This window comes from Pristiophorus japonicus, chromosome 27, assembly GCF_044704955.1.
Source record: "Pristiophorus japonicus isolate sPriJap1 chromosome 27, sPriJap1.hap1, whole genome shotgun sequence".
In the NCBI taxonomy this organism is placed as follows: Eukaryota; Metazoa; Chordata; class Chondrichthyes; family Pristiophoridae; genus Pristiophorus; species Pristiophorus japonicus.
Window position 1 is genome coordinate 17105585 of NC_092003.1, and position 13906 is coordinate 17119490.

The 13906-nt window shown below is 49.2% G+C and overlaps 1 protein-coding gene across 2 annotated transcripts in view; it reads left to right on the top strand.

Moving 5' to 3' along the window:
- LOC139239503 (membrane-anchored junction protein) overlaps positions 1 to 13906 on the top strand; it is a 73929-nt gene that overhangs the window by 31963 nt on the left and 28060 nt on the right. For both annotated transcript variants that reach the window (XM_070868296.1, XM_070868297.1), the window contains exon 6: positions 2749 to 2852. In XM_070868296.1, coding sequence (XP_070724397.1) covers positions 2749 to 2852 — 104 coding nt within the window. The remainder of the gene's footprint in view (positions 1 to 2748; positions 2853 to 13906) is intronic.

The following is a 13906-nucleotide window of genomic DNA, read 5'->3' on the forward strand; positions in this document are numbered from 1 at the left end:
ACACACTCCAAACACTTTCAAACAAGTGCCTTTTTGTTTTTTGGTTTTTTTTGAGGGCCCAAAAAACTCAAATTATACAAGTGTCCCCTGGCTAAAAGGCTGGGGGGCACTAAAACCGGCACAGTAAACAATTTAAACTTTAGACAAAAAACATCAAATTAAAATTTGGTTGCCGGGGGTGATGATGCACTCCAGTCCCTCCGGCGTCCACCTCTCGCGGAAGGCCGCGAGCGTACCGGTGGACACCGCGTGCTCCATCTCCAGGGACACCCTGGCTCGGATGTAACCGCGGAAGAGAGGCAGGCAGTCGGGCTGAACGACCCCCTCGACCACCCGCTGCCAGGATCGGCTGATGGCCCCCTTGGCCATACCCAGGAGCAGTCTTACGAGGCCTTCCGACCTGCCCGCTCCCCTCTGCACAGGGTGTCCAAAGATCAGGAGTGTGGGACTGAAGTGCAAGCAGAATTTTAGGAACAACCCCCTCAAATAATGGAAGAGGGGCTGCAACCTCGCACACTCCGTAAAAACATGGAACACGGACTCTTCCAGACCACAGAAATTGCAGGTGGCCTGGGAGCCTGTGAACCGACTTAAAAACCGATTGCACGGGAATGCTCCATGCACCACCATCCAGGCCAAGTCCCCAATAAATAGGGGAGGACTCCCGCTTAGAGTGCACTCCATTGGGGACCCCCACCTCCTCCGGACGGCAAGATGGTGCGCCATGGCGTGTCCGGACGGCAGACAAGGATGGCAAGGTGGAGAGTGTGCAGGAGCAGCCCGTACAGGAAACCCCTCCCTCCGCGCAGAACTGAAAGGCAAGGAGGGGATTTCCCCGAGGAGGCTCAAGTTGTGAGGCGCCGGCTCCCGAGGGAGGTTTCGGGGCTTGGGCAGCAGCTCTACAAACCTGTGAGCATACTCCCATTACAGAGATGATTGCGTTAATGTAACTTTCAAAGCCACTTAAATCTGGGCATAGGTTCAGTTGATACAAAATAACGATCCGTGTGCAATCTGTAAATGGGAAAGCCGTTTTATCAGAGAAGCTTACAGCACAGATGGAGGCCATTTGGCCCAGTGTACCTGTCCTGGCTCTGTGAAAGAGCGATCCGGTTAGTCCCACTGCCCCATGCCCTTTCCCCATAGCCCTGCACATTTTAGATCAGCCATGATCTCATTGAATGGCGGAGCAGGTTCGAAGGGCCTCCACCTGTTCCTATGTTCCTAATTTTCTCCCCTTCAAGTATTTATCTAATTTCCCTTCAGAAAGTCACCGTTGAATCTACTTCCACCGCCCTTTCAGGCAGCACGCTCCAGATCACAACAACTCGCTGCATAAAATAAAATAACATTTTAAAACAAAGTGAAGTAAGATTTTGGATAATAAACGACACTGGGATTTTATTAAGTGGAAATAGCCTTTAGGCCCAACAGGTCCATCCCTATGATTAAACTCCATTCCTCTGAACTATCTTTTCTCACCTTATCGCTCAGATAAAGCATACAAAACTAGCCTTTTAGCAGACTGACTGCAGGCTCTGGAAAATTGCTGTTTGCAAATGCCAAAATAAGAATAAAAGCACAGTAATAAAAGTATTTAATAACGGTACTCAAATGCCAAGAGTCAATATTACAGTATGAAACCCAAATAATTAAAATTAATACTAACATTACAGTAGTGATATATTAGTGTTTGTTTTATTAATTTAGGTTCAGTATTACTTTAATAAAGGGATTTTTGACATTTGAGTGCCTTTATTACTGTAATAGTATATTGTTGAAGACATTACTGGTACAGATGTGATGGTTGAAAGGCTTCCTGCTGTGCTGCAATTTCAATGATTCTACAGGTTAATGAGCGCGTGCGGATTATGGCCTTACAGAAACGTCTGTCGCCCGATTGGTATAACACGACCCCTGCTGGCTGTTGGAATATTTTCTGTATTTTGCAGCCCACTGTCCTGCAGATATCTCCTGTGAGAGGTGATTGGCTACCCCTGTTCTAACTCGCACCGAGTCCCGCTCACCCATCACCCCCTGTGCTCACTGCCCCGTGTCCTAACTCGCACCGAGTCCCGCTCACCCATCACCCCCTGTGCTCACTGCCCCGTGTCCTAACTCACACCGAGTCCTGCTCACCTATCACCCACTGTGCTCACTGCCCCGTGTCCTAACTCGCACCGAGTCCCGCTCACCCATCACCCCCTGTGCTCACTGCCTCGTGTCCTAACTCGCACCGAGTCCCGCTCACCCATCACCCCCTGTGCTCGCTGACCTACATTGGCTCCTGGTCAAGCAATGCCTCGATTTCAAAACTCTCATCCTTGTTTTCAAATCCCTCCATGGCCCTCGCCCTTCCCCATCTCTGTAATCTCCTCCAGCCCCACAACCCCCCGAGATGTCTGCGCTCCTCTAATTCTGCCCATCCCCGATTATAATCGCTCACCCATTGGTGGCCGTGCCTTCTGTTGCCTAGTCCCCAAGCTCTGGAACTCCCTCCATAAACCTCTCTGCCTCTCTTTCCTCCTTCAAGACGCTCCTTAAAACCTATCTCTGACCAAGCAATTGTTCACCTCCCTAACTTCTACTTATGCGGCTCGGTGTCAAATTTTTAATCTCATAATACTCCTGTGAAGCGCCTAGGGACATTTCACTACGTTAAAGGGGCTATGTAAATACAAGTTATTGTTTTATTGTAGCTTGACGTGCTCAGGAAGTTCAGTGATTAACAGCCGACTTTACTTGAAGGGTCATGTTCAGAAGCCGACTGGAAAGGCAGTGGTGCCTGCAGTAACAGAAGGAGAAAATGAGAAGAAAGTGGAGAGATCACAGATACAGCCGAAGAGGACAAGGTCAGTGGTCCAGAAATTGCAGCACAGGAGGCCATTCTGTCATTCAGGCCTGTGCTGCTGCTAACTATTCACTGGAACGGTCAACTCTAGACCCATTTGTGTACACTAATCCCATTATATATGCGATCTGTAAATGGTGTATACTGGTTAGATGTTTTTCCAAGGTCCTATATAGTGTCAGCTGTGGCTCAGTGGGTAGCACCCTTGTCTCAGAGTTAGCAGGTTGTGGGTTCAAGTCCTGCTCCAGCAACTTAAGCACAGAAATCTAGGCTGACATTCCCAGTGTAGTGCTGAGGGAATGCTGCAGTGTTGGAGGTGCTTTCTTTCGGATGAGGTGTCAGGTGGATGTAAAAGATCCCGTGGCACTCTTTTGAAAAAGAGCATGGGAGTTCTCCCCAGTGTCATAAGAACATAAGGAGCAGGAGTAGGTCCCTTGAACCTGCTCCGCCATTCAATAAGATAATGGCTGATCTGATTATGGGCTCAGCTCCACTTCCCCGCCCGCTCCCCATAACCCTTGACTCCCTTATCATTCAAAAATCTGTCTATCTCCGTCTTAAATATATTCAATGACCCAGCCTCCACAGCTCTCTGGGGCAGAGAATTCCACAGATTTACAACCCTCTGAGAGAAGAAATTCCTCCTCATCTCAGTTTTAAATGGGTGATCCCTTATTCTAGGACTATGCCCCCTAGTTCTATATTCCCCCACGAGGGGAAACATTCTCTCTGCATCTACCCTGTCAAGCCCCCTCATTATCTTATATGTCTCAATAAGATCACCTCTTATTCTTCTGAGCTCCTGTGAGTACAGGCCCAACCTACTCGACCTTTCTTCATAAGTCAACCGCTTCATCTCAGGAATCAACCGAGTGAACCTTCTCTGAACAGCCTCCAATGCAAGTATATCCCTCCTTAAATATGGAGATCAAAACTGTACACAGTACTCCAGGTGTGGCCTCACCAATACCCTGTACAGTTGCAGCAGGACTTCTCTGCTTTTATACTCTATCCCCCTTGCAATAAAGGCCAACATTCCATTTGCCTTCCTGATCACTTGCTGTACCTGCAGACTAACTTTTTGTGTTTCATGCACAAGTACCCGCAGGTCCCTCTGTACTGCAACTTTTGGTAATTTTTCTCCATTTAAATAATAATTAGCTTTTTTATTTTTTCTGCCCAAGTGGATAACCTCACACTTTCCAACATTATACTCCATCTGCCAAATTTTTGCCCACTCACTTAGCCTGTCTATATCCCTTTGCAGATTTTGTGTGTCCTCCTCACACATTGCTTTCCCACCCAGCTTTGTATCATCAGCAAACTTGGCTACATTACACTCGCACCCTTCATCCAAGTCACTAATATAGTTTGTAAATAGTTGAGGCCCCAGCACTGATCCCTGTGGCACCCCACTAGTTACTGTTTGCCAACCGGAAAATGACTTATTTATCCCAACTGTTTGTTTTCTGTTAGTTAGCCAATCCTCTATCCATGCTAATATATTACCCCCACCCAGTGAACTTTCATCTTGTGCAGTAACCTTTTATGTGGCACCTTATCGAATGCCTTCTGGAAATCCAAATACACCACATCCACTGGTTCCCCCTTATCCACCCTGCTCGTTACATCCTCAAAGAACTCTAGCAAATTTGTCAAACACGATTTCCCTTTCATAAAACCATGTTGACTCTGCTTGATTGAATTTTGCTTTTCCAAATGACCTGCTACTGCTTCCTTAAAAATGGACTCCAGCATTTTACCACCAACAGATGTTAGGCGAACTAGTCTATAGTTTCACTGTCTGCCTCCTTTTTTAAATAGGGGCGTTACATTTGTGGTTTTCCAATCCGCTGGGACCTCCCCAGAATCCAGGAAATTTTGGTAGATTATAACCAATGCATCCACCATCTCTGCAGCCACTTCTTTTAAGACCCTGGGGCCAATATTTATTCCCTCAACCAACATCACTAAAACTGGTCGTTATCACATCACTATTTGTGGGAGCTTGCTGTGCGCAAATTGGCTGCCGTGTTTCCTACATTACAATAATGACTACATTTCAAAAAGTACTTCATTGGCCGTAAAGCGCTTTGGGACTTCCGGTGGTCGTGAAAGGCGCTATAGAAATGCAAGTCTTTCTTGGTGTAGAGTGTGCCTTTTTTACCTTAATAATGTGCCATTGGTGACAGGACCTCACTTGCCACCAAGGCCACGTGCTCAGTGGAAAAGTGGCAGCAGTCTATTCTGCCTACACCTGCTCCCCCTGGTGGCCAAGTAAAGGGCATATACAGTAGACACCTCAAATCGCTGGAGAAATACCACCAACGATGTCTCTACAAGATCCTGCAAATTCCCTGGGAGGACAGACGCACCAACGTCAGTGTTCTCGCTTAGGCCAACATCCCCAGCATCGAAGCACTGACCACACTCAACCAAATCCGTTGGGCGGGCCACATCGTCCGCATGCCCGACACAAGACTCCCCAAAGCAAGCGCTCTACTCGGAACTCCTTCACGGCAAGTGTTCCCCAGGTGGGCAGAGGAAACGTTTCAAGGACACCCTCAAAGCCTCCTTGATAAAGTGTAACATTCCCACCGGCACCTGGGAATCCCTGGCCAAAGACCACCCTAAGTGGAGGAAGAGTATCCGGGAGGGCGCTGAGCACCTCGAGTCTCGTCGCCGAGAGCGTACAGAAATCAAGCGCTGGCAGCGGAAGGAGCGTGCGGCAAACCAGACACCCCACCCACCCCTTCCCTCAACCACTGTCTGTGACACCTGTGACAGACTGTAATTCCCGTATTGGACTGTTCAGTCACCCGAGAACTCACTTTTAGAGTGGAAGCAAGTCTTCCTATGGTGATGATTACCGGTATCAGGCTGTAGTGAATGGTACACGACCCAGAAGAAAAGCGGGCAGAAAACGATTTCCCAAATAGGCCAATACAGCATCTCAGCAGGACTTCAAGAATCCAAGTCTGTGTCGCTCCTGATATCATGAGACCCTCGTCTGGGGTTAACGTCACTGTCAGCCCTAGTCTGGGGTTAATGTCACTGTCAGCCCTAGTCTGGGGTTAATGTAACTGTCAGCCCTAGTCTGGGGTTAACGTCACTGTCAGCCCTAGTCTGGGGTTAATGTTACTGTCAGCCCTAGTCTGGGGTTAACGTCACTGTCAGCCCTAGTCTGGGGTTAATGTCACTGTCAGCCCTAGTCTGGGGTTAATGTTACTGTCAGCCCTAGTCTGGGGTTAATGTAACTGTCAGCCCTAGTCTGGGGTTAATGTCATTGTCAGCCCTAGTCTGGGGTTAATGTAACTGTCAGCCCTAGTCTGGGGTTAATGTTACTGTCAGCCCTAGTCTGGGGTTAACGTCACTGTCAGCCCTAGTCTGGGGTTAATGTTACTGTCAGCCCTAGTCTGGGGTTAACGTCATTGTCAGCCCTAGTCTGGGGTTAATGTTACTGTCAGCCCTAGTCTGGGGTTAATGTTACTGTCAGCCCTAGTCTGGGGTTAATGTTACTGTCAGCCCTAGTCTGGGGTTAATGTAACTGTCAGCCCTAGTCTGGGGTTAATGTTACTGTCAGCCCTAGTCTGGGGTTAATGTAACTGTCAGCCCTAGTCTGGGGTTAATGTTACTGTCAGCCCTAGTCTGGGGTTAATGTCACTGTCAGCCCTAGTCTGGGGTTAATGTTACTGTCAGCCCTAGTCTGGGGTTAATGTCACTGTCAGCCCTAGTCTGGGGTTAATGTTACTGTCAGCCCTAGTCTGGGGTTAATGTAACTGTCAGCCCTAGTCTGGGGTTAATGTCACTGTCAGCCCTAGTCTGGGGTTAATGTTACTGTCAGCCCTAGTCTGGGGTTAATGTTACTGTCAGCCCTAGTTGGGGTTAATGTCACTGTCAGCCCTAGTCTGGGGTTAATGTTACTGTCAGCCCTAGTCTGGGGTTAATGTCACTGTCAGCCCTAGTCTGGGGTTAATGTTACTGTCAGCCCTAGTCTGGGGTTAATGTTACTGTCAGCCCTAGTCTGGGGTTAATGTTACTGTCAGCCCTAGTCTGGGGTTAATGTTACTGTCAGCCCTAGTCTGGGGTTAATGTCACTGTCAGCCCTAGTCTGGGGTTAATGTTACTGTCAGCCCTAGTCTGGGGTTAATGTAACTGTCAGCCCTAGTCTGGGGTTAATGTTACTGTCAGCCCTAGTCTGGGGTTAATGTAACTGTCAGCCCTAGTCTGGGGTTAATGTTACTGTCAGCCCTAGTCTGGGGTTAATGTTACTGTCAGCCCTAGTCTGGGGTTAATGTAACTGTCAGCCCTAGTCTGGGGTTAATGTAACTGTCAGCCCTAGTCTGGGGTTAATGTTACTGTCAGCCCTAGTCTGGGGTTAATGTAACTGTCAGCCCTAGTCTGGGGTTAATGTTACTGTCAGCCCTAGTCTGGGGTTAATGTTACTGTCAGCCCTAGTCTGGGGTTAACGTCACTGTCAGCCCTAGTCTGGGGTTAATGTTACTGTCAGCCCTAGTCTGGGGTTAATGTCATTGTCAGCCCTAGTCTGGGGTTAATGTAACTGTCAGCCCTAGTCTGGGGTTAATGTTACTGTCAGCCCTAGTCTGGGGTTAACGTCACTGTCAGCCCTAGTCTGGGGTTAATGTAACTGTCAGCCCTAGTCTGGGGTTAATGTTACTGTCAGCCCTAGTCTGGGGTTAACGTCACTGTCAGCCCTAGTCTGGGGTTAATGTAACTGTCAGCCCTAGTCTGGGGTTAATGTTACTGTCAGCCCTAGTCTGGGGTTAACGTCACTGTCAGCCCTAGTCTGGGGTTAATGTAACTGTCAGCCCTAGTCTGGGGTTAATGTTACTGTCAGCCCTAGTCTGGGGTTAACGTCACTGTCAGCCCTAGTCTGGGGTTAATGTAACTGTCAGCCCTAGTCTGGGGTTAATGTTACTGTCAGCCCTAGTCTGGGGTTAATGTTACTGTCAGCACTAGTCTGGGGTTAACGTCACTGTCAGCCCTAGTCTGGGGTTAATGTCACTGTCAGCCCTAGTCTGGGGTTAATGTCACTGTCAGCCCTAGTCTGGGGTTAACGTTACTGTCAGCCCTAGTCTGGGGTTAACGTCACTGTCAGCCCTAGTCTGGGGTTAATGTTACTGTCAGCCCTAGTCTGGGGTTAATGTTACTGTCAGCCCTAGTCTGGGGTTAATGTTACTGTCAGCCCTAGTCTGGGGTTAACGTCACTGTCAGCCCTAGTCTGGGGTTAATGTTACTGTCAGCCCTAGTCTGGGGTTAATGTCACTGTCAGCCCTAGTCTGGGGTTAATGTAACTGTCAGCCCTAGTCTGGGGTTAACGTCACTGTCAGCCCTAGTCTGGGGTTAATGTTACTGTCAGCCCTAGTCTGGGGTTAATGTCACTGTCAGCCCTAGTCTGGGGTTAATGTTACTGTCAGCCCTAGTCTGGGGTTAATGTTACTGTCAGCCCTAGTCTGGGGTTAATGTTACTGTCAGCCCTAGTCTGGGGTTAATGTTACTGTCAGCCCTAGTCTGGGGTTAATGTAACTGTCAGCCCTAGTCTGGGGTTAATGTTACTGTCAGCCCTAGTCTGGGGTTAATGTTACTGTCAGCCCTAGTCTGGGGTTAATGTTACTGTCAGCCCTAGTCTGGGGTTAATGTTACTGTCAGCCCTAGTCTGGGGTTAACGTCACTGTCAGCCCTAGTCTGGGGTTAACGTTACTGTCAGCCCTAGTCTGGGGTTAATGTAACTGTCAGCCCTAGTCTGGGGTTAATGTCACTGTCAGCCCTAGTCTGGGGTTAATGTTACTGTCAGCCCTAGTCTGGGGTTAATGTTACTGTCAGCCCTAGTCTGGGGTTAACGTCACTGTCAGCCCTAGTCTGGGGTTAATGTTACTGTCAGCCCTAGTCTGGGGTTAACGTCACTGTCAGCCCTAGTCTGGGGTTAATGTCACTGTCAGCCCTAGTCTGGGGTTAAAGTTACTGTCAGCCCTAGTCTGGGGTTAACGTCACTGTCAGCCCTAGTCTGGGGTTAACGTCACTGTCAGCCCTAGTCTGGGGTTAATGTAACTGTCAGCCCTAGTCTGGGGTTAATGTCACTGTCAGCTCTAGTCTGGGGTTAATGTCACTGTCAGCCCTAGTCTGGGGTTAAAGTTACTGTCAGCCCTAGTCTGGGGTTAACGTCACTGTCAGCCCTAGTCTGGGGTTAATGTTACTGTCAGCCCTAGTCTGGGGTTAAAGTTACTGTCAGCCCTAGTCTGGGGTTAACGTTACTGTCAGCCCTAGTCTGGGGTTAACGTTACTGTCAGCCCTAGTCTGGGGTTAAAGTTACTGTCAGCCCTAGTCTGGGGTTAACGTTACTGTCAGCCCTAGTCTGGGGTTAATGTTACTGTCAGCCCTAGTCTGGGGTTAACGTCATTGTCAGCCCTAGTCTGGGGTTAATGTTACTGTCAGCCCTAGTCTGGGGTTAATGTTACTGTCAGCCCTAGTCTGGGGTTAATGTAACTGTCAGCCCTAGTCTGGGGTTAATGTTACTGTCAGCCCTAGTCTGGGGTTAACGTTACTGTCAGCCCTAGTCTGGGGTTAATGTAACTGTCAGCCCTAGTCTGGGGTTAATGTTACTGTCAGCCCTAGTCTGGGGTTAATGTAACTGTCAGCCCTAGTCTGGGGTTAATGTTACTGTCAGCCCTAGTCTGGGGTTAATGTAACTGTCAGCCCTAGTCTGGGGTTAACGTTACTGTCAGCCCTAGTCTGGGGTTAACGTCACTGTCAGCCCTAGTCTGGGGTTAATGTAACTGTCAGCCCTAGTCTGGGGTTAATGTTACTGTCAGCCCTAGTCTGGGGTTAACGTTACTGTCAGCCCTAGTCTGGGGTTAACGTCATTGTCAGCCCTAGTCTGGGGTTAATGTTACTGTCAGCCCTAGTCTGGGGTTAACGTCACTGTCAGCCCTAGTCTGGGGTTAACGTCACTGTCAGCCCTAGTCTGGGGTTAACGTCATTGTCAGCCCTAGTCTGGGGTTAATGTTACTGTCAGCCCTAGTCTGGGGTTAACGTCACTGTCAGCCCTAGTCTGGGGTTAATGTAACTGTCAGCCCTAGTCTGGGGTTAATGTTACTGTCAGCCCTAGTCTGGGGTTAATGTCACTGTCAGCCCTAGTCTGGGGTTAATGTCACTGTCAGCCCTAGTCTGGGGTTAACGTCACTGTCAGCCCTAGTCTGGGGTTAACGTCACTGTCAGCCCTAGTCTGGGGTTAATGTCACTGTCAGCCCTAGTCTGGGGTTAATGTCACTGTCAGCCCTAGTCTGGGGTTAATGTTACTGTCAGCCCTAGTCTGGGGTTAATGTCACTGTCAGCCCTAGTCTGGGGTTAACGTCACTGTCAGCCCTAGTCTGGGGTTAACGTTACTGTCAGCCCTAGTCTGGGGTTAATGTTACTGTCAGCCCTAGTCTGGGGTTAATGTCACTGTCAGCCCTAGTCTGGGGTTAATGTTACTGTCAGCCCTAGTCTGGGGTTAATGTCACTGTCAGCCCTAGTCTGGGGTTAATGTCACTGTCAGCCCTAGTCTGGGGTTAACGTCACTGTCAGCCCTAGTCTGGGGTTAATGTCACTGTCAGCCCTAGTCTGGGGTTAATGTCACTGTCAGCCCTAGTCTGGGGTTAATGTTACTGTCAGCCCTAGTCTGGGGTTAATGTAACTGTCAGCCCTAGTCTGGGGTTAATGTTACTGTCAGCCCTAGTCTGGGGTTAATGTCACTGTCAGCCCTAGTCTGGGGTTAATGTAACTGTCAGCCCTAGTCTGGGGTTAATGTTACTGTCAGCCCTAGTCTGGGGTTAACGTCACTGTCAGCCCTAGTCTGGGGTTAACGTTACTGTCAGCCCTAGTCTGGGGTTAATGTAACTGTCAGCCCTAGTCTGGGGTTAATGTTACTGTCAGCCCTAGTCTGGGGTTAATGTTACTGTCAGCCCTAGTCTGGGGTTAATGTAACTGTCAGCCCTAGTCTGGGGTTAACGTTACTGTCAGCCCTAGTCTGGGGTTAATGTCACTGTCAGCCCTAGTCTGGGGTTAATGTAACTGTCAGCCCTAGTCTGGGGTTAATGTTACTGTCAGCCCTAGTCTGGGGTTAACGTCACTGTCAGCCCTAGTCTGGGGTTAATGTTACTGTCAGCCCTAGTCTGGGGTTAATGTTACTGTCAGCCCTAGTCTGGGGTTAATGTTACTGTCAGCCCTAGTCTGGGGTTAATGTAACTGTCAGCCCTAGTCTGGGGTTAATGTTACTGTCAGCCCTAGTCTGGGGTTAACGTCACTGTCAGCCCTAGTCTGGGGTTAACGTTACTGTCAGCCCTAGTCTGGGGTTAATGTAACTGTCAGCCCTAGTCTGGGGTTAATGTTACTGTCAGCCCTAGTCTGGGGTTAATGTTACTGTCAGCCCTAGTCTGGGGTTAATGTTACTGTCAGCCCTAGTCTGGGGTTAATGTTACTGTCAGCCCTAGTCTGGGGTTAATGTTACTGTCAGCCCTAGTCTGGGGTTAACGTCACTGTCAGCCCTAGTCTGGGGTTAATGTAACTGTCAGCCCTAGTCTGGGGTTAATGTTACTGTCAGCCCTAGTCTGGGGTTAATGTCACTGTCAGCCCTAGTCTGGGGTTAACGTCACTGTCAGCCCTAGTCTGGGGTTAACGTTACTGTCAGCCCTAGTCTGGGGTTAATGTAACTGTCAGCCCTAGTCTGGGGTTAATGTTACTGTCAGCCCTAGTCTGGGGTTAATGTCACTGTCAGCCCTAGTCTGGGGTTAATGTCACTGTCAGCCCTAGTCTGGGGTTAATGTCACTGTCAGCCCTAGTCTGGGGTTAATGTTACTGTCAGCCCTAGTCTGGGGTTAATGTAACTGTCAGCCCTAGTCTGGGGTTAATGTTACTGTCAGCCCTAGTCTGGGGTTAATGTCACTGTCAGCCCTAGTCTGGGGTTAATGTTACTGTCAGCCCTAGTCTGGGGTTAATGTCACTGTCAGCCCTAGTCTGGGGTTAATGTTACTGTCAGCCCTAGTCTGGGGTTAATGTCACTGTCAGCCCTAGTCTGGGGTTAATGTTACTGTCAGCCCTAGTCTGGGGTTAACGTCACTGTCAGCCCTAGTCTGGGGTTAACGTCACTGTCAGCCCTAGTCTGGGGTTAACGTTACTGTCAGCCCTAGTCTGGGGTTAATGTAACTGTCAGCCCTAGTCTGGGGTTAAAGTTACTGTCAGCCCTAGTCTGGGGTTAACGTCACTGTCAGCCCTAGTCTGGGGTTAATGTCACTGTCAGCCCTAGTCTGGGGTTAAAGTTACTGTCAGCCCTAGTCTGGGGTTAACGTCACTGTCAGCCCTAGTCTGGGGTTAACGTCACTGTCAGCCCTAGTCTGGGGTTAATGTAACTGTCAGCCCTAGTCTGGGGTTAATGTCACTGTCAGCTCTAGTCTGGGGTTAACGTCACTGTCAGCCCTAGTCTGGGGTTAATGTCACTGTCAGCCCTAGTCTGGGGTTAAAGTTACTGTCAGCCCTAGTCTGGGGTTAACGTCACTGTCAGCCCTAGTCTGGGGTTAATGTTACTGTCAGCCCTAGTCTGGGGTTAAAGTTACTGTCAGCCCTAGTCTGGGGTTAACGTTACTGTCAGCCCTAGTCTGGGGTTAACGTTACTGTCAGCCCTAGTCTGGGGTTAAAGTTACTGTCAGCCCTAGTCTGGGGTTAACGTTACTGTCAGCCCTAGTCTGGGGTTAATGTTACTGTCAGCCCTAGTCTGGGGTTAACGTCATTGTCAGCCCTAGTCTGGGGTTAATGTTACTGTCAGCCCTAGTCTGGGGTTAATGTTACTGTCAGCCCTAGTCTGGGGTTAATGTAACTGTCAGCCCTAGTCTGGGGTTAATGTTACTGTCAGCCCTAGTCTGGGGTTAACGTTACTGTCAGCCCTAGTCTGGGGTTAATGTAACTGTCAGCCCTAGTCTGGGGTTAATGTTACTGTCAGCCCTAGTCTGGGGTTAATGTAACTGTCAGCCCTAGTCTGGGGTTAACGTTACTGTCAGCCCTAGTCTGGGGTTAATGTTACTGTCAGCCCTAGTCTGGGGTTAACGTCACTGTCAGCCCTAGTCTGGGGTTAACGTTACTGTCAGCCCTAGTCTGGGGTTAATGTAACTGTCAGCCCTAGTCTGGGGTTAATGTTACTGTCAGCCCTAGTCTGGGGTTAATGTCACTGTCAGCCCTAGTCTGGGGTTAATGTTACTGTCAGCCCTAGTCTGGGGTTAACGTTACTGTCAGCCCTAGTCTGGGGTTAATGTAACTGTCAGCCCTAGTCTGGGGTTAATGTTACTGTCAGCCCTAGTCTGGGGTTAATGTAACTGTCAGCCCTAGTCTGGGGTTAACGTCACTGTCAGCCCTAGTCTGGGGTTAACGTTACTGTCAGCCCTAGTCTGGGGTTAATGTAACTGTCAGCCCTAGTCTGGGGTTAATGTTACTGTCAGCCCTAGTCTGGGGTTAATGTCACTGTCAGCCCTAGTCTGGGGTTAATGTTACTGTCAGCCCTAGTCTGGGGTTAACGTTACTGTCAGCCCTAGTCTGGGGTTAATGTAACTGTCAGCCCTAGTCTGGGGTTAATGTTACTGTCAGCCCTAGTCTGGGGTTAATGTAACTGTCAGCCCTAGTCTGGGGTTAATGTTACTGTCAGCCCTAGTCTGGGGTTAATGTAACTGTCAGCCCTAATCTGGGATTAATGTTACTGTCAGCCCTAGTCTGGGGTTAACGTCACTGTCAGCCCTAGTCTGGGGTTAATGTTACTGTCAGCCCTAGTCTGGGGTTAAAGTTACTGTCAGCCCTAGTCTGGGGTTAACGTTACTGTCAGCCCTAGTCTGGGGTTAACGTTACTGTCAGCCCTAGTCTGGGGTTAAAGTTACTGTCAGCCCTAGTCTGGGGTTAACGTTACTGTCAGCCCTAGTCTGGGGTTAATGTTACTGTCAGCCCTAGTCTGGGGTTAACGTCATTGTCAGCCCTAGTCTGGGGTTAATGTTACTGTCAGCCCTAGTCTGGGGTTAATGT